This window comes from Onychostruthus taczanowskii, unplaced genomic scaffold (assembly GCF_017590055.1).
Source record: "Onychostruthus taczanowskii isolate IOZ18803 unplaced genomic scaffold, ASM1759005v1 scaffold20, whole genome shotgun sequence".
Lineage (NCBI taxonomy): Eukaryota > Metazoa > Chordata > Aves > Passeriformes > Passeridae > Onychostruthus > Onychostruthus taczanowskii.
In genome coordinates this window covers 8,100,585-8,124,391 of record NW_024499240.1, presented here as the reverse complement: position 1 = coordinate 8,124,391, position 23,807 = coordinate 8,100,585, and the positions used below count along the sequence as shown (strand labels likewise).

At 37.7% G+C, this 23,807-nt stretch overlaps 1 protein-coding gene across 1 annotated transcript in view; it reads left to right on the top strand.

The window, feature by feature from the left end:
• CERKL (ceramide kinase like) overlaps positions 1 to 23,807 on the top strand; it is a 49,254-nt gene that overhangs the window by 118 nt on the left and 25,329 nt on the right. Inside the window, exons 2-3 of the mRNA XM_041403734.1 lie at positions 17 to 160; positions 20,048 to 20,290. Coding sequence (XP_041259668.1) covers positions 17 to 160; positions 20,048 to 20,290 — 387 coding nt within the window. The remainder of the gene's footprint in view (positions 1 to 16; positions 161 to 20,047; positions 20,291 to 23,807) is intronic.

The window sequence follows — 23,807 nt, the reverse complement described above, 5'->3', positions numbered from 1 at the left end:
CGACTGGATGGGCGGCGGAGGGTGGCCCCGCTGGCCGCGGCCCCGGCGGGGGACGAGCCGCTCCTCAGGGGCATCTTCGAGATCGGCAAGAGGAGCTGCGACGTGGTTCTGAGCGCCCGGCGGCTCCGCTGGAGCCCCATCCTGCCCGAGAGCCCCACAGGTGGGACGGGGCAGGGCGGGGCAGGGGTGTCCGCCCGCGCCGGGCCGCGGCGAGCGGGGAGAGGCGGCCGGGGCTCTCCGGGCAGCTCACCCTAAACCGGGATTGCTGTAAAGTGCTTAAAGGCAGTGCTGTCGGGCACCTCTGTTCCCTTCGAGGTTCCTTTGAAGACTGAAAAGAAAAAGAAATTGTTCGAAACGCTTTGAGTGTCTTGTACCTGTACCAGCTCTCTCTAGCAAGAGCCTTGTCTTCTTGGTGGGTCATACGAAAGGGACAGAAGGTAGAGAGTATGTTTTTATGGCCTCTTTAGCCCCAGGCAGAGCAGTAAGAGGATTTGATTTTGTTTCTGCGGCATCAACTTTTCCCGGCTTATACTCTTTGGCAGGTACATAAACTAGAGCACAGAGAGGAGAGTATGGTTTTGCAGGATGTGCCTGACTTTTGTGTTGAGGCTTCTGTTGCAGATTGTCATTGCTCTGTGGTGTTCACGCGGCAACGTGCTGAGAAAGTGTGGTTCCAGGATTTGATCAAGTGAAACAAATTATGTACAAAAGTTTAAGAAGCAAAGGAATGCTGCTTGAATGTATCCAAATAGATATTTTTTTCCTAGAAACTGTGAAAACATATACGTAGTTGTAAAACTGCATATACACTCCTGAACTCCTAAAAGTGCTTGTTTATTTCAGTGACCTCCCAGTGTTTACATGAAAGAGAAATCAAAGTTGTATTCAGGAATGCTGTTTCCAGGCAGCGTGTTTGCCTTCTGGGATGGCATGTTTAGCTTGTCCAGGCTTAAAATACCACGTTTATTTTAGAAGTGTATTGGACAGAACTTAAAAGTTCCTGTAGGTAAGATCTCATCACCATAGAGTCAGCATTTAGAGAAGCAAAGAAGCAGTCAGATGCTCGCAGGAGAAGTCATTATGGCTCATTTAGTGTGAGCATGTTGGGATACCGGAGCTGCCGAAACTGAGCAAATACACAGTCATGCCCTGCTGTTGACTCCTCTCCTCTGCGTGGTGTCACCGTGTTAATGCAGTGCTACACTCACACTTAAATACCTGCTTTTCAGCCGGACCGCTGAGTTCTGATCGCCCCCGCACCCGGTGTGGGGCACAGCCCTTCCTCTTGGGGAGCCAGTCTGGGTGCCTGAAGTAGTGCTGTTCGTGCTGAAGGCTCTCTTCCTTCTCATTTGGGACTATCTACAGGTCTCTGCATATGTGATCTGTAATGTGATTTATTAATTATTTAGTTCTGCCTGTAGAGCTCTAATACGAGTGTCACTTTATGTTCTGCCTCCTTTAATGTAGGCTGCATTGCCATATATCAGGAACTAGGGTCTGTAATTGCCTTGTAATTGTCATCACTGAAGGATATTAAGGTTCAGACAGGAAGAATAGATTCTAGTGTATATTGCTCCATGCTTCCAGAGATGGGGAGTATATTCTGTGGTTTGGGATTTGTAAGTTTTTGGCTTTTTTTTTTTTTTTTTTTTTTTTGCTGGTTTGGTTTGTTTGTTTTCCTTGGAAAAATTCACCCCTCTCAGTTGCTACTTTCATACAGACATCAGAAACTTTTCATAGCTCCTGAAAGGTAATGACGTGTGCCTATAGCAGATGGCAGGACTTCAGGACTCCTGTGGAAAGCAGCACTGACAAACTGCTGCAAATTTTATCAGGATTTGGGCTTTTACCGCATGTGTATTAAATACATGGTGAAACTTCTTTCTCTGACAATTTGGTTTTATACTATGTGGCATTGAGCTGCTGAATAGTTTCATTTTTGAGAGGCTGCAGTTGCAGCAGTCAAATGCAGATTCTGGTGCTTGAATGTTTTTTCTTTCCCTCGTTCTTGGCTCCCAGCAGCACTTACCCTGGGGTGTTCTGTACTGGTGCTGGGAGGAGACACCTGTGGTAGGGTCTCATTCATAGGTAAGTACAGCAGTGAGTGTTCAGAGATGGCTAAAGGCTCTCTGGACAAGTCTTTCCACTGGGATTTGGCTTATGCATGTTCTCTCCTACCCAAATCTTCCTAATATAGTTTGCCTGAGGCTCTAAGAGGTCAAGTCAGGTCTTCATGCTTTGCAAGTGCTGCTGAATGTCTCTTGCCTGGACTCTTATGTCGTGATGCTTCCTATTTTAGGGAAAGGTCTTTCTTCTACGGCAATTGCTACAGTCTGTCGAAATCAGAGAACTATAAGGTAGTTGCTTTGTTCCCTTTTTCCTAACCTCCCACCTGCCATAGTTCTCCAGATGAATTCCTGTCTTGCTGAAGTTGTCGTTTGTCATCCACAGCTCTGCAGTTCTGATTATTTGCTCTTACACGTGGTAGTTTGTGCAGCCCTGGCTCCTCCAGATTGTACCAGAGCTCAAAGCTGCAGCTTCCAAGCACGGGGCATCTGCTGTGCCTGGGCCCAGTGATGTATGTGTAGTTCTGCTCCACTGTGCTGTTCCTGGGGGGCTCTAGGCAGCCTGATTATCAGGAGGACTTCCTTCTTTACTCTGTCCTGGAGTTCTGCAGCTTCCATCTCCAAGAGGTTTTTGGCTACCCATGCTTGCTGATGATTTTTCATGGCTTCCTTCATTATTCATTCTACAGCAAAGTTCCTACCTCTGAAATAAGCATGACCCATTATGAATTTATTGTGTTATTTGTTATAACAGAGCTTATGGCAGAAGTGAGTCTTGGGCAGGCGACTGGATGTGGAGCCTGAGAGAGAATCTGTCAGGTGGGAACGTGGGCAAGCGTGAGGCAGGGCTCAGCTGCCCCCTTGGAAAGGCTGCAGCTCCAGCCTGGGTGTGCAGCTGAGCCCGTTCTCCTCCCTGGAGGCAGAACCCCTCTGACCCATAGCTGGTTGCTTGCTTTTCACAGTGCACTGGCTGCCTCAATGAGACACAGAGCTCACAGTCAGTAGTTGGTAGTTTGTCCCTCTAGCTTCTTTCTATGTTGCATTCCTATATTATAACCATGGAAATTAAGAAAAAGGAAAGACTTCTCTATTGATATTCCAGCCCTGAACTGTGGAGGTTCTCATACTGAGTGCTGCTTCAAAACTATAGCAAACTATCTTAAGTACAGATTTGAATATTATATGTGATTTTTCTAAGTTCCCAGTTTAATTCTGATAATTTTTAAAGCCTCCAGCATGTTTTTAAAGTTTGCCACAGAGTTTCTGGATTAACAATAATTGCACTTTTTCAGCAGATTTCTGCCATGTAGGAAGTCTAACAAAACTGGCAATTGTCCAATGCTTTACCAGTATTGATCATCCTGAAAAACTTTGTAAGTGTAATTTCTTGTGTGTTTAGTACTAAACTACTTCAGTTTAGTACTACACTGAATGATATATGAAGTTATTCTCTGACTGACAGTGTGCAGGCTGTGCTGACTATTTGGGTAATAACATTAATAATTTGGATAAAACTTGCTTTTTAAGTATAGGTAATTGAACATAATTTCTGAATTAATTAATGAACAAGCAAATAAGATCTTGGAGCAGTCCAGAGGCTAATGTACTATTAAATATATATTTCACAATGAATCAAATAATATATATTTTTATAATGAATTTAAACAAATCAATATATTAAGTATACTACTCTTATCTATAGCGTGCTATAGTTCTTGTTGATATTAATCTAAAATTTACATTTATAGATATTCTTTGTAAGTGCAGCAATAAGGAAAAAGAATCACTGATGTATTTCAACAGTGAAGAGTCAGCAATAAAGGACTTAAAATTAATTCCGAGTGCATAGTGGCCTGTTGCCAAGGCTATTTAGGAACAGATGTGGCTGAAATAGATACCAATAGTCTGTTTGGGATCTCTAAAGTAAGACATCTGTCAGTCTATCGGTCAGTCAGGAATAATGGAAATGGAAACTGGCTGTTACAAAATGTGAATGACTGAAGTTCCAAGAGAACTGAATTCAAAGCTTTTGATTCTACGTCTGACATGTAGAGAACATATTTTCTCCAAGTGGCTTATCTGTTATCCAAACAGAAAATCTATTTTTAAGGAAGACACATAAAAAATATGAAATGTAACTGAAAGTGAGGTGTTCATGTGCCACATTAACATATGGCTTTAAGATGTGAATTGAAGGAAGAAAGCATGCAGTTTTAAACAATCCCATGGTGTCTCAACTTATAAGACACTCAAATTTTTTTCCAGGAAGTCTGTAAAATTAATGTCTGTTAGAAAAATGCTGCATGAAGCTGCAAAATAATTTACCAATCTACAATGTACTGTGGAAATAAGATATACTAATTAAAGGAGTCTTAAAATTTGTTCTTTATTTCAGGGGACTTTTGAACGTAATATTTTGTGGTTTTTTTTTTTCTTTTATCAGAAGATCAGTTGATGTGTTTGTGGCACAACTTAGGTTTTTTTTCATTCTTTCTGTTCTTTCTTGTATTTCACACATTTATGCACCTCTTTGCTTACACTGAAAAGGGCTAACATCCTCTGGATACCTAATAGGGCCTTGTATGTGCACTTTAATTCTCCAAAGAGAGGGATCAGATATTTAAATCTTTGTTCCAAGAAAAAAGTTTCTACGCTAGTTCTTGAAAATTGTATTTGTGTGTTCAGGTTTGCATACACATTAAGTTCTGCTTATGTTAGTGAGTTGGATTCTGTTGCAATGGAAATTTGAAATAACAGGATTTATTTAGCTTTCATAGAAAGTAAGCCTTCTTTATGGCCTGTTTAACGCAAAACTTTCTGTTGATGAATTTGTGGTTTGTGTTATCTTAAAGCTCTTGTAGGCCATAAACTCAGCAAGTTTTAGCCTTGGATAAAGGTTTTGCTTTTGTGGTTGGGTTTTATCCTTTGTTTCTCCTGTAGCACTGTGCAATAATTAAGTCTTTGCCATGTTCTATGATTACAGATAAGGCTGTGCTTTGCTTTATTGCTGTCCTCTTGCTGCCTGGGGAGCGGGGCTGGTGCATGGCTGGGTGCCTGGCACGGCGCGTTGGGCACCATCGGGCAGCTGGCACACCGGGAGCGAGCCAGGCCTGGCTGCTGCCGGCCTTGGGCCGCTCACAGGGGCTTTGCAGGAAGGTAGGTGGGGATCAGGGGCCAGTCAGGAGCGCTGTGCTGAGGGTGAGCCCATGTGTTATGGGAGTGTAGGGGGTTTGGGGCAGTGCCCTGTGCGTGTGGGAGGGATTTGTGGGTGCTGTGGAGAGGGATGTGAGTGAACAGAGGGGACACTGGGGACAGGGAGACATGCAGGGTGATGCTGTGGTGTGAGGGGGTGTGTGATACAGGATGGGGAATCACTGGGAGTTAGAGGAGACATAATAAGGTAATGAGGAGTAGAATGTGATTTTTTTTTTTTAAAAGGTATCAAGGTTCTGTAATTTTCTTCACAACTCTTGACTGTGCCTTTTGGGCAAAGGTGTGCAAATGTCAATTGATGGTCCTGCTTATATAGCATGATGGAGAGAATCCAAAGGTATATATTAAAAAAGAAGTTGATGTGCTAACCAATTTTTGATGCCCATGCTAGTGATATTTTCATATCCACAATGGTGCTGTAACACTGAGTCCCTTTCTCAGTTTAAATTATTGTTCTTTTTAAATTATTAAAGAATATGCAGTCAAGTCCCTTACCTAAGTAGGGCTATGCAGTCAAATCTCTTACCTCAGTTTCTTAATTATCCTTGTTTTTGGCCCTTCAGAAACACTAATGTTTTTAGCCCCTCTTTCAGATGCTATTTAAAATTATTAAAGAATATCCAGTCAAGTCCCTTACCTAAGTAGGGCTATGCTGTCAAATCTCTTATCCTTTTTTTTGGCCCTTCAGAAACACTAATTTTTTTAGCCCCCCCTTTCAGATCCTGGATGCTGTTGTATTCTTTCTTTGATTGTCATTTTACCATATCCCTGAATCTGTACCCCTCTATTGTGCACTAGATGCTGTTGTATTCTTTCTTTGATTGTCATTTTACCATATCATCCCTGAATCTGTACCCCTCTACTGTGCACCTTTGTATATTTCTATTGCATCATATATTGCCTGCTTATCTTAACTTTTAATCATAATTAATTGGAAAATGCATGGAAATGCATTTTTCTACTGCAGTTGCAAAATAGAAATAAAAGCAGGGAAGTCTGTCATCTGCTCTTGTTGGAATCAATAACAGTAAACTTAGAGAAACAATTTTCCTCTCCTTGTAAATATCTTGTTAACTGTGTATGTCACAGACGCAGCAGGTAAATAATAGATACTGTTGCAATTATGTAAAACCCAAACAAATAGATATTGGATAGAAGAAATCCCTTTTTGTTTGCTGTTTCATTTAGTTATAGCTGGCTGCATTACGCACCGCCTTTAGAAGGAAGTTTTTATTCAGGACATGCAGTTCTCCAAAGGTATTTTTATCCTACTAAGACAATTTAAGAAAAAGCTTAAGTGTCTGTCTTAAAGAAAATCTGAGAACATAACCTGAAGAACAGAGTAGTCTGTGTGCCTTAACATTTGTGGGTTGTGGAACTAATGTTTTCCTTTTGAGGAAATCAGTGGTCCTGGTTTTTATGACTTATGTTGTAACAGTATGTGCAGACAAAAAACCATAATGTGTTGAGTATCTGATACATGTATTACCATATTGCCATAAGGAACTGCTATTATGTTAGACACCAACTGATTTTGTGATAGTGTTGGATTTCTCTCACATATGCTTATGTTTTTGTACAGATGATCCTTTAGGAACATCTGCTAGTTTTGTGGTGGTATCTGCTGTTTCCTTTCAAAATTTGACCTTTTTGTCGTTTAGTGCTGTGACTGCTGTAGAATTGTGTTTTACCAGGCTCCTTTTCATAAATTGATTCCTGTCTCATAGACATTAACTATCAATTTTTTGGGTTGTGATTTTTAAAAAACTCTTTAAACTGCTGACTTGAAATAAGTTACTAGAACATCTTCTTTTCAATTGTTCAGGTTTAAAAAATACTGATGTCTGTGGACTAAAGGTGTGGATGGTACATCTCAAACTATTTCACTAGGGAAGTAGTTTTGGAACTCTTGTCCTGCAATTTAGCAACCCTTCCCGCTTTAGCTGAAGAGCAGATTTGAACAGTAAAACCAGGTGTTATAAAAAAATTTGAAGTTGTAAGCCTGAATTTTTGTATGAGACTTGATGTGTGGTAGCCTGTCTGTAAGGGATTTGATGAAACATGATTCATTTATGTTTAAGATCTGGTAGAACTTCCTCCTTTCCCAATTTCTCACTTAGTTGTCAAAGGAATATATTAAATCACTGACAACGATTTTTTCAATGACTTGGTGTAACTCACAGGTCTCCAGTCCAGCACGTGGCTATTTCTCACCTGTGTGTGGCGAGTTTAAACAAATGGTCAGTTCATTAACAGAATTCAGTGCTGAACTCTGAATTTCCTGGCTTTTGCCTGTTTGAGCAACGTCAGATGGTAGTTAGTTGGATGCTTTTCAGTACTGAATAGTTGCTGTAGTTGTCAGTTTATTTGAACTGTGACAATATATCTGTTCTGCCAGTCCATACACTCAAGTGAATATAGAAAAGTATTCTTTGTGAGGCTCTCAAAATGCCAAGCAACAGATGTTATGTACTCCACAATTACAGGTATCCTGGAAACAGATCTTTACACAGTGCGGGCAGTCTTGGAAAAACAAAATTTGACACGTGAATGATCAAGTTAAGGGTAACAGTAAGGTAATAAATCCTTATGACTAAATATAATGCTGTTTTGCACATACTGATCTGAATTTGGGTAATTAAGTGCTTATTGTTATGTCACCCTCCTGTCATTTGACAAAAGTTTAAAAATCATCTTGTAGTTATATTGTTCTGTGTTGTTTTAGTGCAGCATAGTAGAAATAGAATAAATATTCTCACTTAAAAATAACATATGAAAATGGCTTTTGAAAAAAGGCCTATGTAACTCTAATGAGTGAAAATTCTTGTAAATAAATTGCTAACAGTAAGTAGGAAAAAATTCAAGGTGACTTGCTGGGTTTCTATGTGAAGATAGCACATCTTTGCCTGGCTGATCTGTTGACTGTTCTAAAGATGGTTCAAAATGAGATTGCTCCTGTCCAAGTCCTCTCCTTGCTCTCCTGTTTGTTGCATGGCCTTTTGGAGACTTGTCAAAATGCTCTGTCAAGAAAGGTACTGGAAGATTTCACACTTGGATGGTTTTGCGTTTCCCAAAGGTCTGCTCTGTCACATCTATGTAATTTAACTTGGAGTGAGGTGATTAGCTGAGGATCAAAATTATCGTGGTGCCAGTGAATAATACACTAACAGTTAGATGGCTATAGATGGTGGTAACTCATGTCAACATCAAACTTTGAACAGATTTGTGATTTCGTTCCATGGATTCTGCAGCTGACATTCTCTGGTAAACATAAGTGTATTGTATGTTGCCATGGCTGGGAAAAGATTGTATACAGATGTATTGTTTTTATTTACGGAAAAAGAATACTCTGAGTATTTAATGTCAAATGTAATGTTTCTTGGACACTTGACTGCAACACACTCATTAAACAGGGCTAGTAGTAACTGGAGTTGGTTTGGAAAGCAATGCTTAGCAGAAAAATGAGTACCTGATCAATGTTTGTTTCTTTTTTTGACTATAGTACAAGTTAAAATTAAATAAAAGCTTTTTTTTTAATTTTTTTTTTTTAGATTTTCATTTGCTGAGTAGTTAATTATTTAGAGTATGATGGAAATGAGCAGGTGGTAGTGATTTATATGTATATGAATGTTTGTCTCGCTTAAAGCAGATACGGTTTTTTTCATTAGCATTTAGCAATATTGATTTTATGTGGGACTAGAGCAATAAAGTAAGTTCTTTCCTACAGCACAACTTCAAAGGCATGGCAGTTTTACAGATTTGACTAGGCAACAGGACAGTGAGTCCAAGAGTGGGAGTAATTACACACAGTGTAATTATTAGTGTATCGATCTCTTACTTGAATGCCATCAGCTTGGAATAAAGATCAGGAGCTGTAGCTATACCATTCCTAATGTGTATGATTATAGGTTTATCATGTGGAAAATGTCATCTGTCACTTAAACAGTTGTTAGGATTATTATGTTAAGGATAATTAGAATCTAAGTAGAGGCTAAAGCAGATGTTTGTATGCTCTATAAACCAGCAGTTATTTAACCACATCTTGGATACTGTGTGCAGTTCTGGTGTCCTCAGCAAAGGCAGTGTGGGACTGGAGAAGGTTCAGGGGGTGACAATGGGTAAAGGTACATAATGGCTTCTGGATGAGAGTGGCAGACTAGGCTGGCACTTTTTGGTCTGAAAGGAAGGTACTTGAGATGGGGTCTGGACCAAGTAGGTGGCAGTTCTGCAGCATAAGAAATATGGTGCTTCAGCTGAGCAGAATCAGGCTGAAAACCAAATGAATAGCTAAGAGAACTGTAAAACTTACTGCCAAAGGATTGCTAATGCTAAAAGATTTTGAGGCTTCAGATGGAGATTGAAGGCCTCATTTTACTGCTCTTAAATGTGTAGAAACCACAGTCAGTTCAGGGTGTCCCAAATGAAAACAGGTGGGGAATGGAAAAGTACCAGTGGGGAACAGAATAAATGCTTCCTTTATTCCTTCTCTTCTTTTAGCATCTGCTTATGGCTATGGTTTGATATAAGATACTGGGACAGATGGACGTTTGCTCTGTCCTGGTATTGCTGCTCTTACATACCAGAAACCAGTTAAATTATATTTAAATGATATTTTGAGTAAGAGCACACACATCACTAGTCTGCAATTCCGCATTGAAAAGTTTGGGGGAGTAAAAATTTGTGTGTATTATGGGAGATTTGAAGTGTATCTTTGTCATCTGATGAGTTTATTCAACAGTGAAGACTGATCTCGAACTGGCTTGCTTGTTTGTTTGTTTGTTGTTTTATGTCAATCAGTAATCTTTCTTTTTGACTTTAGTACTTAGTACCAGGATTAGGAATGGATATGTAAATATGATGTGCACATGCAGTTACCATTCTGGGGATAGCAGGAGTTGGTGGTAGATGCCAAAGAACTTGCTTAAAGTACATCGGAGAGGTTTGCTGGAAGTTGTTGGTGCATGCCAGGATGGAAAGCAGACATTGTGGAGCATTTTGGAGTGGGTTTTTTTGAAGGGTTTTTTTGACAAGTGGCTCTGTTTTTATTCATAAAGCATTTTGTGAATTCTGCATGTTCTCTGAAATGCATGAACTTGTCCCACAAATGGAGATTCAAAATGGAGATCTCCAGATTTTTGGGAATCTCATGAAAATTTCAAACAATATTTTAAATGAATCATTACCATTTATTAATGTAATTTCTGAATGGTATAACAACATAAAATATTAAAACAACTCTAAGGGCTTCACCTAATAATTTTGAGTGTATTTTAATTTTCAAAATAGCATTGCATATAATTTTTTATAGACTAATCAGATATTCCCTAGAATTATTTCTTCTGCTAAACATTTTGTAGACCTGTTGATAGACTTTCTGCATGTGTGATGCAATGGACCAAAATTTAAATTAGCTCAGAGATATTTCTTATCTACAATTTTTGCTTGGCACGGGCGTGTTGCAGTGTGTATGCAACAGTCCTGCTGCTCGATGCAGCGAGCGTGCCCTGAGCTCAGTGCAGATCCATGGGCACAGGTGGGTGTCCCGGTGGCACCACGCAGGGAAACACATGGCACTACACAACATGGGGCAAAGAGCACGCAGTTGGAATTCAAAATCATTCTATGGATACCTTGGAAATTTGTGCTTGTTCATGTACGGGTTGTAATTTCTGAAAAGGGGGTGCGTGTTGTTGTATTGAACATTTGTGAGACAGCACTCTAATGTAGTTGTCCTTGCTTTGTGCAGAGAGGAGCTATTGTATGACCTTGTTTATGTCAATATTTTAATAATTTATCTTTATAACTGCTTTTGACTATATTTATGGTAACATTGGCACCCTGTGTACAGAAGATAAAATCAGTGCTGAAAGGAAACTTGCATCCATCTGGAAGCAATAAACTTTTCTAAAAGACTGCACAGTGTTACTTAATCCTGTGATTTCTCACTGTGAGTGAAATTAAGGTTTGGTTCAGTTGTGTCACATCATATTGCTATCAAATCTTTTGTGAGAGCTGTGTCATAGTGTTAAGCTACCAAAAAAAAAAAAAAAATTAAAATTGATGACAGTCTGAGAATGTAATTTCCTCAGTCACAGAATTATGCATCATTGCAAATGGAGTCAATTCTATATAATAAAAAGAATTGTAATGAAGTGTTGCATTTTGTAAGCCTTCTCTTTATATGAAGTGCTAATTTGTATACTGCACAATTGACTAAGAATACCTTAAATATGGTGTTGGGTTCTAAGTAATTTTTTGTATTGTACATCTGTCATGTAATAGAAATTATATTTTTGTTATGACAAAATATTTTATAAAGTTAGAGAAATATGAACCCTGTCCATAAGGAGAAAGGAGTAAAAAAAAAAAATATATATATATTATAAAGATGATCTAATAAAATTCTGTGTTTTTTTGGTGCTTTTCTTTTAAGTTTGTTACAAGTGTGGTATACATGAACAAAATAAGATTCATTCACCCCTGCAGGCAAAGTGGTGTAGCCTGCATTCTTCCTGTTCCTAAGTGGCAACTGAGCGTTGGGGTGAGGGAAGGGGTTTGTGCTTGTCAGAGGATTCTGGTGGTGCTATTGCCATCTCTTGCCCTTGGGCTAGTGCAGGAGATGCAGATACAATGATACAAAGGATCACAGAGTTTCCTTCATAAATCTCTGAAAAAAAGGAAATAGACCATAGATCAATGAGGATAAACATGTAGAAGTTCGAGGATGAGCTCATCTAGCAGCTGATAGCTGTGCTTTGATAACTAAAAGCATGACTTGCTAGGGTACATGAATTATCAACAGTTTACAGAAGGAAATGGACTTGTTTTCAGAATGGGCTGCTTGTTCTTTTTTTCCTGAAGAAAATGTTTCATGAAAACCTTTTCCAGAAGAGACTGAAATTCAGATATTTGAGACTTAATGAATTCCCTGAACACTGATATTTAGCAATATGGACAGTTTCTAAATCTGTATTTGAGGCTGAGGCAGATCTGGTGCAAGTAAGGCTCCAAGTAAAAGTAATTGTTAACTTGTATTAATCAAACTCTGTAATGTTATGTGGCCATAGGAGGTCATTTGCTTCCCCACTTCCCCTTATTTTCTGAAATGACAGAAGTAATTGCTGTGAATGTAACATAAATTAGTAGGTACCAAACACTGTGTATGTGTGAGATGCTTTTGAGGAAATGTAAAATTAGGCTCATGTTTCCTCTTTGGGGATCCTTTAGTAAGTTTCAGCTCTGCCAGCCAATTCTATTAAATCATTTAGGCTACTAGATACCAGTCTTCTGTTTATGTCAGAAATCTCTCTGAAAATAATTTCCATTTTATGATGGGTGTATGGTTGGTCAGTCATTTAATCTGATACATATGTTTGCAGACGTTTTCGGAAATGATGGAAATCAGTGACACTTTTTACCATGTTGTTACTCTGAACTTTCTACCATAAGTCCTCTTACTTACTAAATGAAAAGTCTCAAAGTTTAAGCCACTAAATGAAATGTTTGCAGCTACTTGTCAAATCATATTATGAAATTAGGCAGTATGTGGGCCATATTCTTAATATAAAATGTAGAGCTTTCTATAGTACATTTCCAGTGACCTCTTTCTTGCTCTGGTGTTAATAAGAAAGTGTAATTATTAAAAGCAAAGCTTTTGTTTCATGCATCCTCTCAAATGCTTCAGGATGGGAATCAGTTGTTGTCTGACTTGCTTCCTTTCAGCTTACCTTGTTGTTCTAGCATTATTCCCAATAGATCTTTATGCTATTTTTAAATTCATCATCTCCCTCAAATTTGTGTAATGTATTTGTGGAATGAAGGGGAAACTCTTCCTTACAGTGAAGCTTTTTCTCTGGAACAGCGTTAGGCCTTCTGCTAAAGCTTCAATCACACTTTTTTTTCAGAGTTATTTATTCAATAAGCTATCTGACTTCTTTTCAAACTGCCAGTGTCAGTATGTTTTTCTAATGAAATTCTGCCATTAGCCTGTAGTTAATAAGCAAGGTACTTCACTGCTCTATGTGAGAGCTGAGTCAAGACACTAATGAAAGCTTGATGGATGGGTGTCTGATGAGCCTCATTACAAGAGGAAAGGCCTTTTCCATGGCCTGCTGACCAGGACGCAGTGTGTGAGCGTCACTCTGAGATGTGGTCATGCTCGCAGGGGAAGTCCCCAAGCCTGGCCTTTCTCCACAAGGCTCCAGCAAAGCCAGCCTCTGAGCTGTACTAAGCTATGCTCTTATAGTATGGGATCCTCTTTTGTTTTGGTTCAGCCAGAATTAAGTAGTTTGGTGATGGTTCTTTTCAGAAGTTTGCCTATTACTATCTTTGAAAGCTGTAGTGAAACTTAACCAAGTTTTAAGTGCTTGAGTCTGATCCAGCTCAAGACTTCAAGGACTACACCAAATGTTCCCTAAAGCTGCCCTGCTTTCAGTTGCTGTGACAGGATGCTGTGCACAGGGGCTCTATGTGTAACAGCCCTATGGTTTGGGGGGGATGTTCAGAAGCTTGAGGATTAGTTTTTAACAGATATGGTGGAGAACAGGGGCTGGAATCAGCTGGTTGTGGTGTCTTGAGGGAAAGAACCGATTGAAAAGTGGTGAGAGACAATAGGGGAAGATGAAAGGTAGGAGGTTACAATTTTAGATGGATTTGCCCATGCTGTGAATATAGTAAAATTGTTTAGAAACAAGTGAAATTATTCTGTTATGTAATGTAAGCCTTTATCCCATGACTGAGATTTGCATTGGAAAATTACTTGGGTTTTTGGCTAGTATTGTGTTGAAAAATTAAAACCTGAAGTACAAATTTGTTTTGGAATTTTATTTTTTAAATATGTCATTTATTCTTCATAAAAATATTCTTTTTACAGGTAGCTATCTGTGAGAGTAGTTTAAAATAAGATGACTTCTTTAAGATAGAGTAGTGAATAACTCCTTGTCCAGTGAAACATGACTGAATGTATCATTTTTGTTTTGTAAAGTGGAGTATTCTGAGACTTCTAATTAATTTTTTTAATGTATAAGATGTCACTAGAGCTCTAAAGAATTAAGAGAAGCCACTGTGCATATTTTCCAGTTCTCACTGACTCTTGCTGATCTGTGTGATCTTTGGGGAGTTAGCAATTGGAAGTGAAAATGCAGAGCAGATTGGCTTAGCCCATGTTGACTTCCTGCTGATGAAAGGAGACAGTCCCAATTCTTCCTTCTTCCCTGCTGTGAATTTTCTTAGCACTTTGTAGCATCTCTAGTTTTACAGGACTTGTGTTGAACTGATCCTACTAAACAACATGTCAGAAGACTAAGCCAGGGCAAAAGTGGGCAAGCTCTTGTTACTTTAGGAGTTGATTTGACTCAGCTGGGTTCTGCCCAGAGCCAGACTTCAGGAAAAGGGCTGGGCTGCACAATCATGGCAGGGGAGCTGAGGGTAGGAGTCTGTATTGAGAGGGGGATTAGCAGGAAGGTATTGCCTTTGCTTGGCAAAATACATCACTTCTCCCTAAGATTCTCTAGAGAAGGAGAATGAAAATGGGTTGTATTCCTGTCAGATGTTTTTAAGCTCAGTTTTCTGCCCTGAAGGAATACAGCTGCTGCTGCAAGTGAATAGCTGCCATTAAAAGGTGAAGTGAGTAGTTGCACCCTGCTTTTTCTCTCCAGCTCTGCACAAACTGAGATGCATTTCTTCAGTCCCTTGTAATACTTTCTGAGCTCCTTGCTGCTCCCAAGCAGGTCATTGCACACAGTCTGAGAAATGTATTTCTAGATTAGGGCCCTGCTTGTGTTAAACTTCTCCTGTAACACCTTTTAAAAGGACTAGAGTAATGTAAAACTAATCTTCAAACAAAAACCAGCCCCTCCCCAACCTGATCCTGGCTGTACCATCTTCTCCTCAGCTTACTTTTGGCAAGCAGAAACTGGAATTTTGCTTTCTCTGCTTGCAGAAGAGAATAAGAGGCATAGCATCAAATTTTGCCAGAAGTGTTGCATTACCTATCTTTTTGAAATTATAAATCATTCAAAATTCATGTGTTTTGAAATAGCTTTTCTGTCTCATGTTTAGAGTAGTTAAATAAGTGCTAAATAGCCAGAAAAGCTTTACACTTTTTCTTGGCTTTTCTGGCAAGAATGATCATATCTGCTTTTCTCACTGTCAGCCCTTCTTAATCAATAAGTAGCTGAAAACTGCAGAAGTTTTATGAATCAGCTCATGCTGCTTTCTGTGCTTTGCTGATTTACAGTGAGGGAAAAATGGGCTTAGTAACTGATGGACTAATAGGTGCTGGTTTATAGGCATTAGGTATTAAATTAAATATTCCTAAACATAGATTTATAGACATACTGTCAAAAATAATTTTATTTTTAATTATACTTATTTTAGTTTTGGGTTTATATTAATATAGTTATGTTTTATTTTATGTCCTGAATGGTTATTTTGAAAGTAGTGTTCATACAGTATAGGATGGCCTGTGACCAATTTTATAATAAATAAATGTTTTATAATAATACACTTCATTAATAAGTACTGATCACTGTATTTTCTTTAGTATGGTCTGGATGATTTTTTAAAATTTCTAATTATTTCTGTTAAGTTACACCTCACTCAGCTATATCAATCAACTATTAAGGAAGTAAACTTTGAGAATGTAGAGAGCCTAAAATGTGTCAAAGATTTATTTATTTGTTATAGTCAGGAGGGCTCGGTATCTTGCCAAAGGTCATAGGAACCATTTGTGACCAAGGGAGTCTCTTTGCTTTGTGTCCAATTCTTGTACTTGAATTATTGTCACATTTGATGTGTATTTTCTGGTATTTTCCATGTACTCCAGATATTTGTTATGGAAATCAAGTCATTAAGTACCACATCTAGATGTTGGGCTTCTGTGGTAAGGTAATTGTCAAAAAAGTGATTCCTTGTTGAAGTGTTGGTGTTTATATTTAAATACCACATTTTCTTTAAAACTTCTATTTTTCAGTTGTACTGCTTTTTTTTCTTTGTGTAATTTTCATAAATTTTGCAGTAAACATGAGGTATTTAACACTCTTAACTAATTAAAACGTGGTTTACTATTTACAATTAAACTCTATTTGAGTGTGTTAGTTCCTCATCTTTTGATTTAGCTCAGTGTGGTTGATTCCGACATAATTTTTTTGTTAAGTAAGAGATTAGACTACCATAAATAAGAAAAAGGTAGGATAGTCTCATTGCTTGAAATTAGTGAGATGATAAATAGGAGCATAAACTTCCTAGAAATTCATCTATCCAGGTTTTTCTTTTTTTTCATGATGTATTTGAAAAAAAAAAAAAGTGGACATGTGCAGAAACTGTGAGTACAATTAGCGTCAAGCAGATAAATCCAACTCTAATCCTGTTTACGCTCTACATCAGGCAGATGTGCTGAGATTGATTCAGACAAGCCCTTGGCTTATAGTAACTTTTTTTTAAAGTGCCATATATTCTGGTTTTGTTAGATCTTTGTTAAATGTTAAGTGCTGTTAGTTTTGCTCTTCCCTAACGCCTGTAACCTACTTTATGCAGGTTATTCCCTCTCTGCTTTCATGATGACAGGACAGCCTGGTAGAAGAGATTATCTTTATTCCTTGTAATTAAATTGACTTTTTTTTTTTTTTTTTCAGAAGATACAACAATGGGGAGTGGGTACTGAATTAAATAAATAGCATGATATCTAATAGATGTACACTTAAATCTCTTGCAAGAACAGATGGTACCCAATATCTTTCTGAGTAATGTGAGAGGACAGTTAATGTCCTGAAACTGCTCGCAATAACCAATATGATACTAACGAGCCAATACGGTTTTCAAAGTTTAAAAAGTGTTTAATACAATATATACTTTATTGCAAAAGTAAGCTTGGTTGTTACCTCATTCTAGAAATATTTTATAAACACAGCTCGTGATTTAAATTTTCTTTTTCTGAGTTGTTTTATACGACTTTACTGCATTTGAGATGGTCTTATTTTCAGTAAGGAGAGAAAATTAAAGTCATAGAATATGCCTGGGGTTTTATGCAGATTTCATTACAACTTTAGGAAAAAATAGGCTGTACTAATCCTACTAGCTAATTCAACATTTCCTCTAGAAATTAAAACTCAAGGATGATGGTTTTATGCAATTCAGCATTCCTAGAGTTTATATCCTTTTCCAGGATGCATCTGGAAATGTATTCCTGTAAAACCAACAAAGTCAGATAGTGGTTTTGAAAGTCTAGTGCTGCCTAGTAAGAATGTTTTATTTTAAATATCAAAAGTTTTGATATGCATCTGAGCAACATAAGAATTTGATAAATACGGAGTCAGAGGAAGATGCACAAGTAAATAAATAACTGGTTGAAACAGTCATGAAAAGAAAATGCAGAACTTACCTGGCTTAAGATTAAATGTCATTTTATGAAAGCCCGTGGGAAATAAAAAGTGTTTTATCAGGCCTCCATTTTCATTAACTTGTGCAGGATAAATAGACTAATGTTTGTAACTTATATGTGATGCACATCCACAACATTGGCATAATAGAGTTCATGATATCCTCAGCAAAACTAAGAGTTAAATCCAAAATATGATTTATTTTAAATAATGATTTATTTAAAAGTATTTAAAAATCAAGCCCACTTAGAATATTTGTATTGGTCTGGGAAAATGAATGTTGCAGATCAGTTATTGCTGCAGAATGGTTGTGGTTAAATTTCCTTTCTCCTAAGACATGGAGGTTGTGTGCCGGCATATTCAGTGTACTTGATGTCTGACAGTGAGACTTTGTGAAAAAACCTAAGCAAACCCCCTCAAAAATTCTGTTCTAAAAGTTAAAACAAGTCTTTAATGTACATGTTAAACTATGAAGTTCTAGGTAATTTTGGACCACCAGTCAGTTTTTCATTTCAGGCCTACAAAGACTATTTACCCTTAAATGTTGTATAAGATACAAATTTTGACAGAAATGAAGATTTTGGGTTTGGTAATGTTAGTACCAAGTTTGTTTGTACAATGTCCACTTTGAGTTTGTGTAAAATTGTAGTTCACATGGAATCATACAGTACTTTTTCCCCCTCAGTTCCCTCATTTTTAAAGGATACATTGACTGAAATACTTTTACAGCAGTTGTTACAGTACTTCAGGATTTATGTTGGGTTTTTTTAAAGAAGTATTTAGGTGAGTTTTCTCCTGTTTATTTGTTGTATACTTCTGAAAATATGCACTACAGACAATTTCCTGTGTACTGTCTCAATGCACATTACTCTCAATTACTTGTCACAGTATTCCTGCTAAGAGTGGAATGATTTCAGTCCAGTTTTACACCTTAGTAGCTGATTTATGGAGATATTAAGGATGATAGACTGTAAAAAGTTGGAAAAAATATGTGGGAAATATAGCAAGGTCATGCTTCTATTTGTCACACGTTATTTGGTACAGAACAGGAGAAAATGAATTGGTTGAGAATTGTGAGGAGATGTCATATTGGCTTGAGCTTTAGCTGTGTTAGCATGGCTGAGGAGAAGTCATCCAGGATTCCTGGACAGAGAAATTATCATTGCATAGCCCCCTTTGAGAAATGATGTTCAGAAATGACAGTATCAAACTGTTACAAGAATTGACAAAGTCATCTTTTTGCTGCCCAGAAAAAGTATGTGACTTTCTCAAACCCTCAGCTTCATGTGGTCTAATGAAGTAGGGGGTGCTGTCCATCTTTCCCTGGGTGACAATTAAAATAGGTTTTCCCAACCCTCCAGTGCAGCATGTAGGAACTATTCATCAAACAGAATCTGCTACAGTTTTTGCTGTTGAGAAACCAGAGTTGTTGCTAGATTTGGGGAAGTTTTCTGCTTTCTAGCATTTCTTGCCTTGGGCTGCAAAGGGACCTTTATTGATGTGCTGTATCAGATCTGCTTAATTATGAAGAAAGCAGGGAAAATTTTCTTTCTGCGTCCAAAGAATCTGATACCTACAGGAAGGGTGATATTTTTCCTTCAATTTGTGTATTTGACATTGGTTTTGGGGAATTGGAATGCAGCTGAAGAGAGCAGAAAAAGGAGAAGCCTGTACCATAGTGCCTCAGTTGATACATCTCCAAAAGGCACTTGGAAATGAAGTGGTGTAGCATCTGCAGCCACAGCATCCACACCAATAGCAGCTCCAAGATAACAAAACCTTCCCTTAGCTGACACAAATCTCCCCTGGGATGAGGATCTTCAATTTTTTTGAAAATGTTTTTCTTGTCTTCTAAACTGAATTCATAAATCAAAAATGAAAGCAGAGATGGGTAACACAGTTTTGGCCTATTTGTCTATTTTTCCTTGACTGTTTTCTGGTACGTTTCTGCTGTAAACACAAAGGTAATGGTTGTATCAAATGAGAAAATATAGTGAGCATATAATCAGCTTGGGTCATGGCACCCTTTCTGATCTATGATTTGCAAATATGACTTCTATGATTGCTATGATTTAGGTGAATAAAGAATTTGCTTTTCGAATGCGAATTCAAAAAAAGTCTTTCTTAGAGTGTGAAATTTTATTAATTTTTTTGAACACCAGAAAGCTGGGTAAATAACCTCTTTGAAATTGTTTTGTTTGTACAGCTGGATACATAACAAAGTTGGTAAAACAAAAGACCAATGATTGAGGGAAATGATATGCCATGAGTTTCAACGCAAGCATGAACAGATGCAAGAAGTGAACCTAGAAATGAAGCCCTAACAATACTTTCAGTTGTTACTCCCAATCACTGTAGTAATGCTTTTTAATTTTTTTTTTCCCCTTACAGGTGATTCCAGTGTGGCTTTACAGGCTCAAGAGGAGATTATTGAAATGAAGGATGTATTTTCAGTAAAACTGAAACGTCGTCGTTTTGCAGGGCAGAAAAAAGGTGGTACTTTGTTGGGTATCACAATTTTTAAATGCTTGAATAAAGAAGAGAACAAGCTTACAGACTGTGCTATTCATTTAAATAACTTAAGTGAAGATCATTGTCAGTCATGGTTTAGACATCTGAAGGAAATTTTAAATGGTAAGCATTTAATAGAGGTTGATGTCGTATTTATTTCTATTGTCAATACATGAGGCTGACTGAAGCTCAGAAACATCTTGCCTGTAGAAATTCATATAAGACATGAATCTTATTTCTGGCAAATGTTTACTGCTGAAGTTTTACATGGTGAAGTGTAAAATCTAGGAAAGTGACAATAGTTGACTAATGTATCTGTAAAAATGAAGCAAATTGATGTTATTTTTGGAAGAGTTTTGGAAGATACTGAAAAGAAGTGGTTTTCTTTATTCTGACTGAAGAATCTTCTGGGAAATCTGCTTCTGAAAGGAATAACATATTTAGATGATATTTTCACTTGAAATTGCAACATAACTGATAGTACTACAGTAATTGCACTTCTGGGAGCTCTTCAGGAACTTACTGGTGATGGTTTATGAAATCCCACTTGAGACCTCCATGTTCTTTAGGAGCCTAATAGGAGAGACTTTTCTCATCTTCATGAATTCACAGGTGGCAGTGCTCTTAAGGTTCTGTAGCACTCTTGTTGCATAATTTGATACAAAATTTATTGACAATAATGATGGGATGCAATTCTTTACTTTAAAAGTATCTTTCTGTGTTTGCCTAGGCTACTGCCAATTTCAGGATGCTTTGTTTAATCAGTTGTAGGGTTGGTTGGTTGGGGTTTTTTATTTTATTTTATGGAAACTCTATCAGAATTAAGAAAAAAATACTCGCCTTATAGGGGAAAGAGCCCCACATGAAATCCAAGCCTTTTGCTGTAATTTATATTTGAAAGGTACAGAATGTAGCACACTTTTGATTTAAATAACTAAAACTACATCCCTTCCCCAATACCAAACTCTGATTTAACTCCAAAAGGTGCCTCTGTTTACAGATTATGGCAAATGAGTTTTTTTATTACAGAAGAAAAGCAGTCTGTCTTGTCACACACTATTAGAACTCCAGTTGAACTGTTAAGACTGAGCCAGATTATGGAATTCAAACCTTGTACATCTGTAGTGTTTGGAACAACACTTTGAATAAGAATTTATGGTGTGCTTTTACTCAAGTTTCACAAGCAGATACTAAAGAAACAACATAAGTTATTAATGGTGCATTCTTGCATTGTTTGTTTACAGTATGCTTTGGATTTTCCCAATGAAGATGTGTATTGAAAAGTGCCTTCCCTTTTCCCCTTTTGAAAGACTTTATCATGAAATATCTCAATCTGCGGAAGTGCCAGGATTCCTGTAGATCTCCAGCTACCCATAAAGGCAAGGACATTTGCATAAGGAGCAAATGTCTGTTTTGTACCTAGATTACTGTCCATCTATCAGGAGCAGTGATACCATATGTTCACAGAAAAAAAAGCTGCAGTATCTCTAGCTCAGGTTGCCTTGACCTCGAGGTGCAGTCTGTGTTTTATAGCTTTGTAATTGGAAGCCACCTGAACCTGAAAAAAAAGCATTCTGTGCAATGCTGTTTCAAGTTCTTGCTTCGGTCTTTCTCCAGAAGCTCAGACCTTTTACAGATGTTTTCTGAATCTCTGATCAGTACATTTTTTTCTCCGTGCCTTCTACTTCAGGAATAAACAGGACTCAGAGAGATAAAAAAACCAAATGAAACCCTCATCATACCAATTGCTAATGTGTATATTCTTCTAAGTCTGAACTAAAACTATACAATGCAGCTGAGAGCTGAGTTCTCTTGATTTCTCAGTGGCTGATATTTTTGTGTGAAACAGTAATATTCTTTTTTTTTTTTTTTTTTTTTTTTTGGTAATAGTGCTGGAGTCACTCTTGTTAATGAACTCAAATTGGCTGCTTCTGGTTTTATCCTTCTGAAGTAGTAAATATTACTTCCCTGCCCTCCCTCCTCTCCCAGTCTGTCTGATCACAAAGTAATTTTTCATTAGCAGCTGCATTATTTACTTGAAGGATTTTTTTATTGTTTCTGGGCTGGATCAAATTAAATGCAGGTGATTTATCAGAGTAGAACATATATATCTATTTGGTCAATAATATTGAGACATTCTGACAAATGGGAGTACATGTTACTGACAGGTGTGTTTCCTCTGCAGATAAATTCAATTTCTACTTGTTTACCTTACTCTTTGACAAGTTTTTAGGTTTTTATGCATGTACATTAATTAGGGAACAACAATAGCAAGTTTATTGGTGATATTTGGAGGTTTCTAATGAGGATTTTATTTTTTCTGAAGTTTCATGCACACAGTTTTCTTTTTACAGTGTGATCTGTGTCTGGCATGACACATGTCATGACATAAATGGTGTTTTCCCTGTTCGTTTTTATTATCTTCACAGTGAGTGTCCTCTGTTGCTTTGACTTTGTGTTCAGAGCACTTCATTTTAAAATTTAACTGAACTGTAATTTTTATGAAGCCTGTTATCATGTAAGTGAGCACACACAGATATAAATGTTTAGAATTTAGTTACAGTGACTGCTATTATGGTTCTTTCTGTGGATGTGTGACAGGGTAACAAAATATATGTACCACCATCTTCCCATATTTGAGGAAGTTCTTATTTTCTGCCTGCTGTTGCTGCTGTTCCAGTGCATGCGAGCTAGATATGAAGAGCTTGCTCACTGATAGAGTGTTCCTGAAATCTGATCTGTACATCCCATGTGTGTTAAACTGCTGTAAGATGACCACTGCCATCTTTATGCACCTCTGGAGCCTTGGCTCTGGGCTGGCTCCTGTAAGGCCCCAAAGGGCAGGTTAGACAGGGTCTAGTGTGCTGTTATCTTGTGCCAGCCCTGGTGCACACCCCACTCTCAGTGATTTCCATTTATACATCACATCTTTTTGTACAGGATTTACAGGCATGGCCTGTGGGGACACACTGTGTCAGTAGAATTCACTGTTTCATCTAAAATCCTCTGCACATGCAAATACACAGTGGGTCTGAAAGGGTTGAGGCAGGCTCAAAAATGAGAGAAAATGTACAGTTGTCAACGCTCATCCATTTTTTTTTAACAAGATAAGACTTACTAACAGCTGATTTGAAAAAGCTTTACTTAAAAACTCTTTAAACTAATAAAAGACAGTAAATGTGGTTAAGAACAAATGGTAAAGTAGCAAAATAGCACAAAGTGCATTTTATTTTTATCTGCTGTTCTGTAGTATCTATCACACGGGGATTTGATATGAAAGCTTGAAACTTCATGCATGAAGTTTTAATTAAACCATTAATGTTAAACATTAACTTTGCTTAGTTAATATTAACAGTGGTGTCTCCATAGTTACATCAACGACTCTGTCTCATAGTGTTAGTTTTTCTCATGTATAATATTCCTAATGTTGTATAAAGTATTTATAAATGTAGGTGGTAATGACATGATTCCAGGCTCTTAACTTTTGTAACATAAACCCATTTTCCTGAGGCTGGGGCCTGAAAGCAGCACAGATGTATGTCTGAGCACAGCGTCTCTGCTGCCCTAGGAGCCTTTGTTTTCAGAACACCCTGAGTGACCCACCACCCTTCATGGTTCACTGATTCACTTGATAGATCAA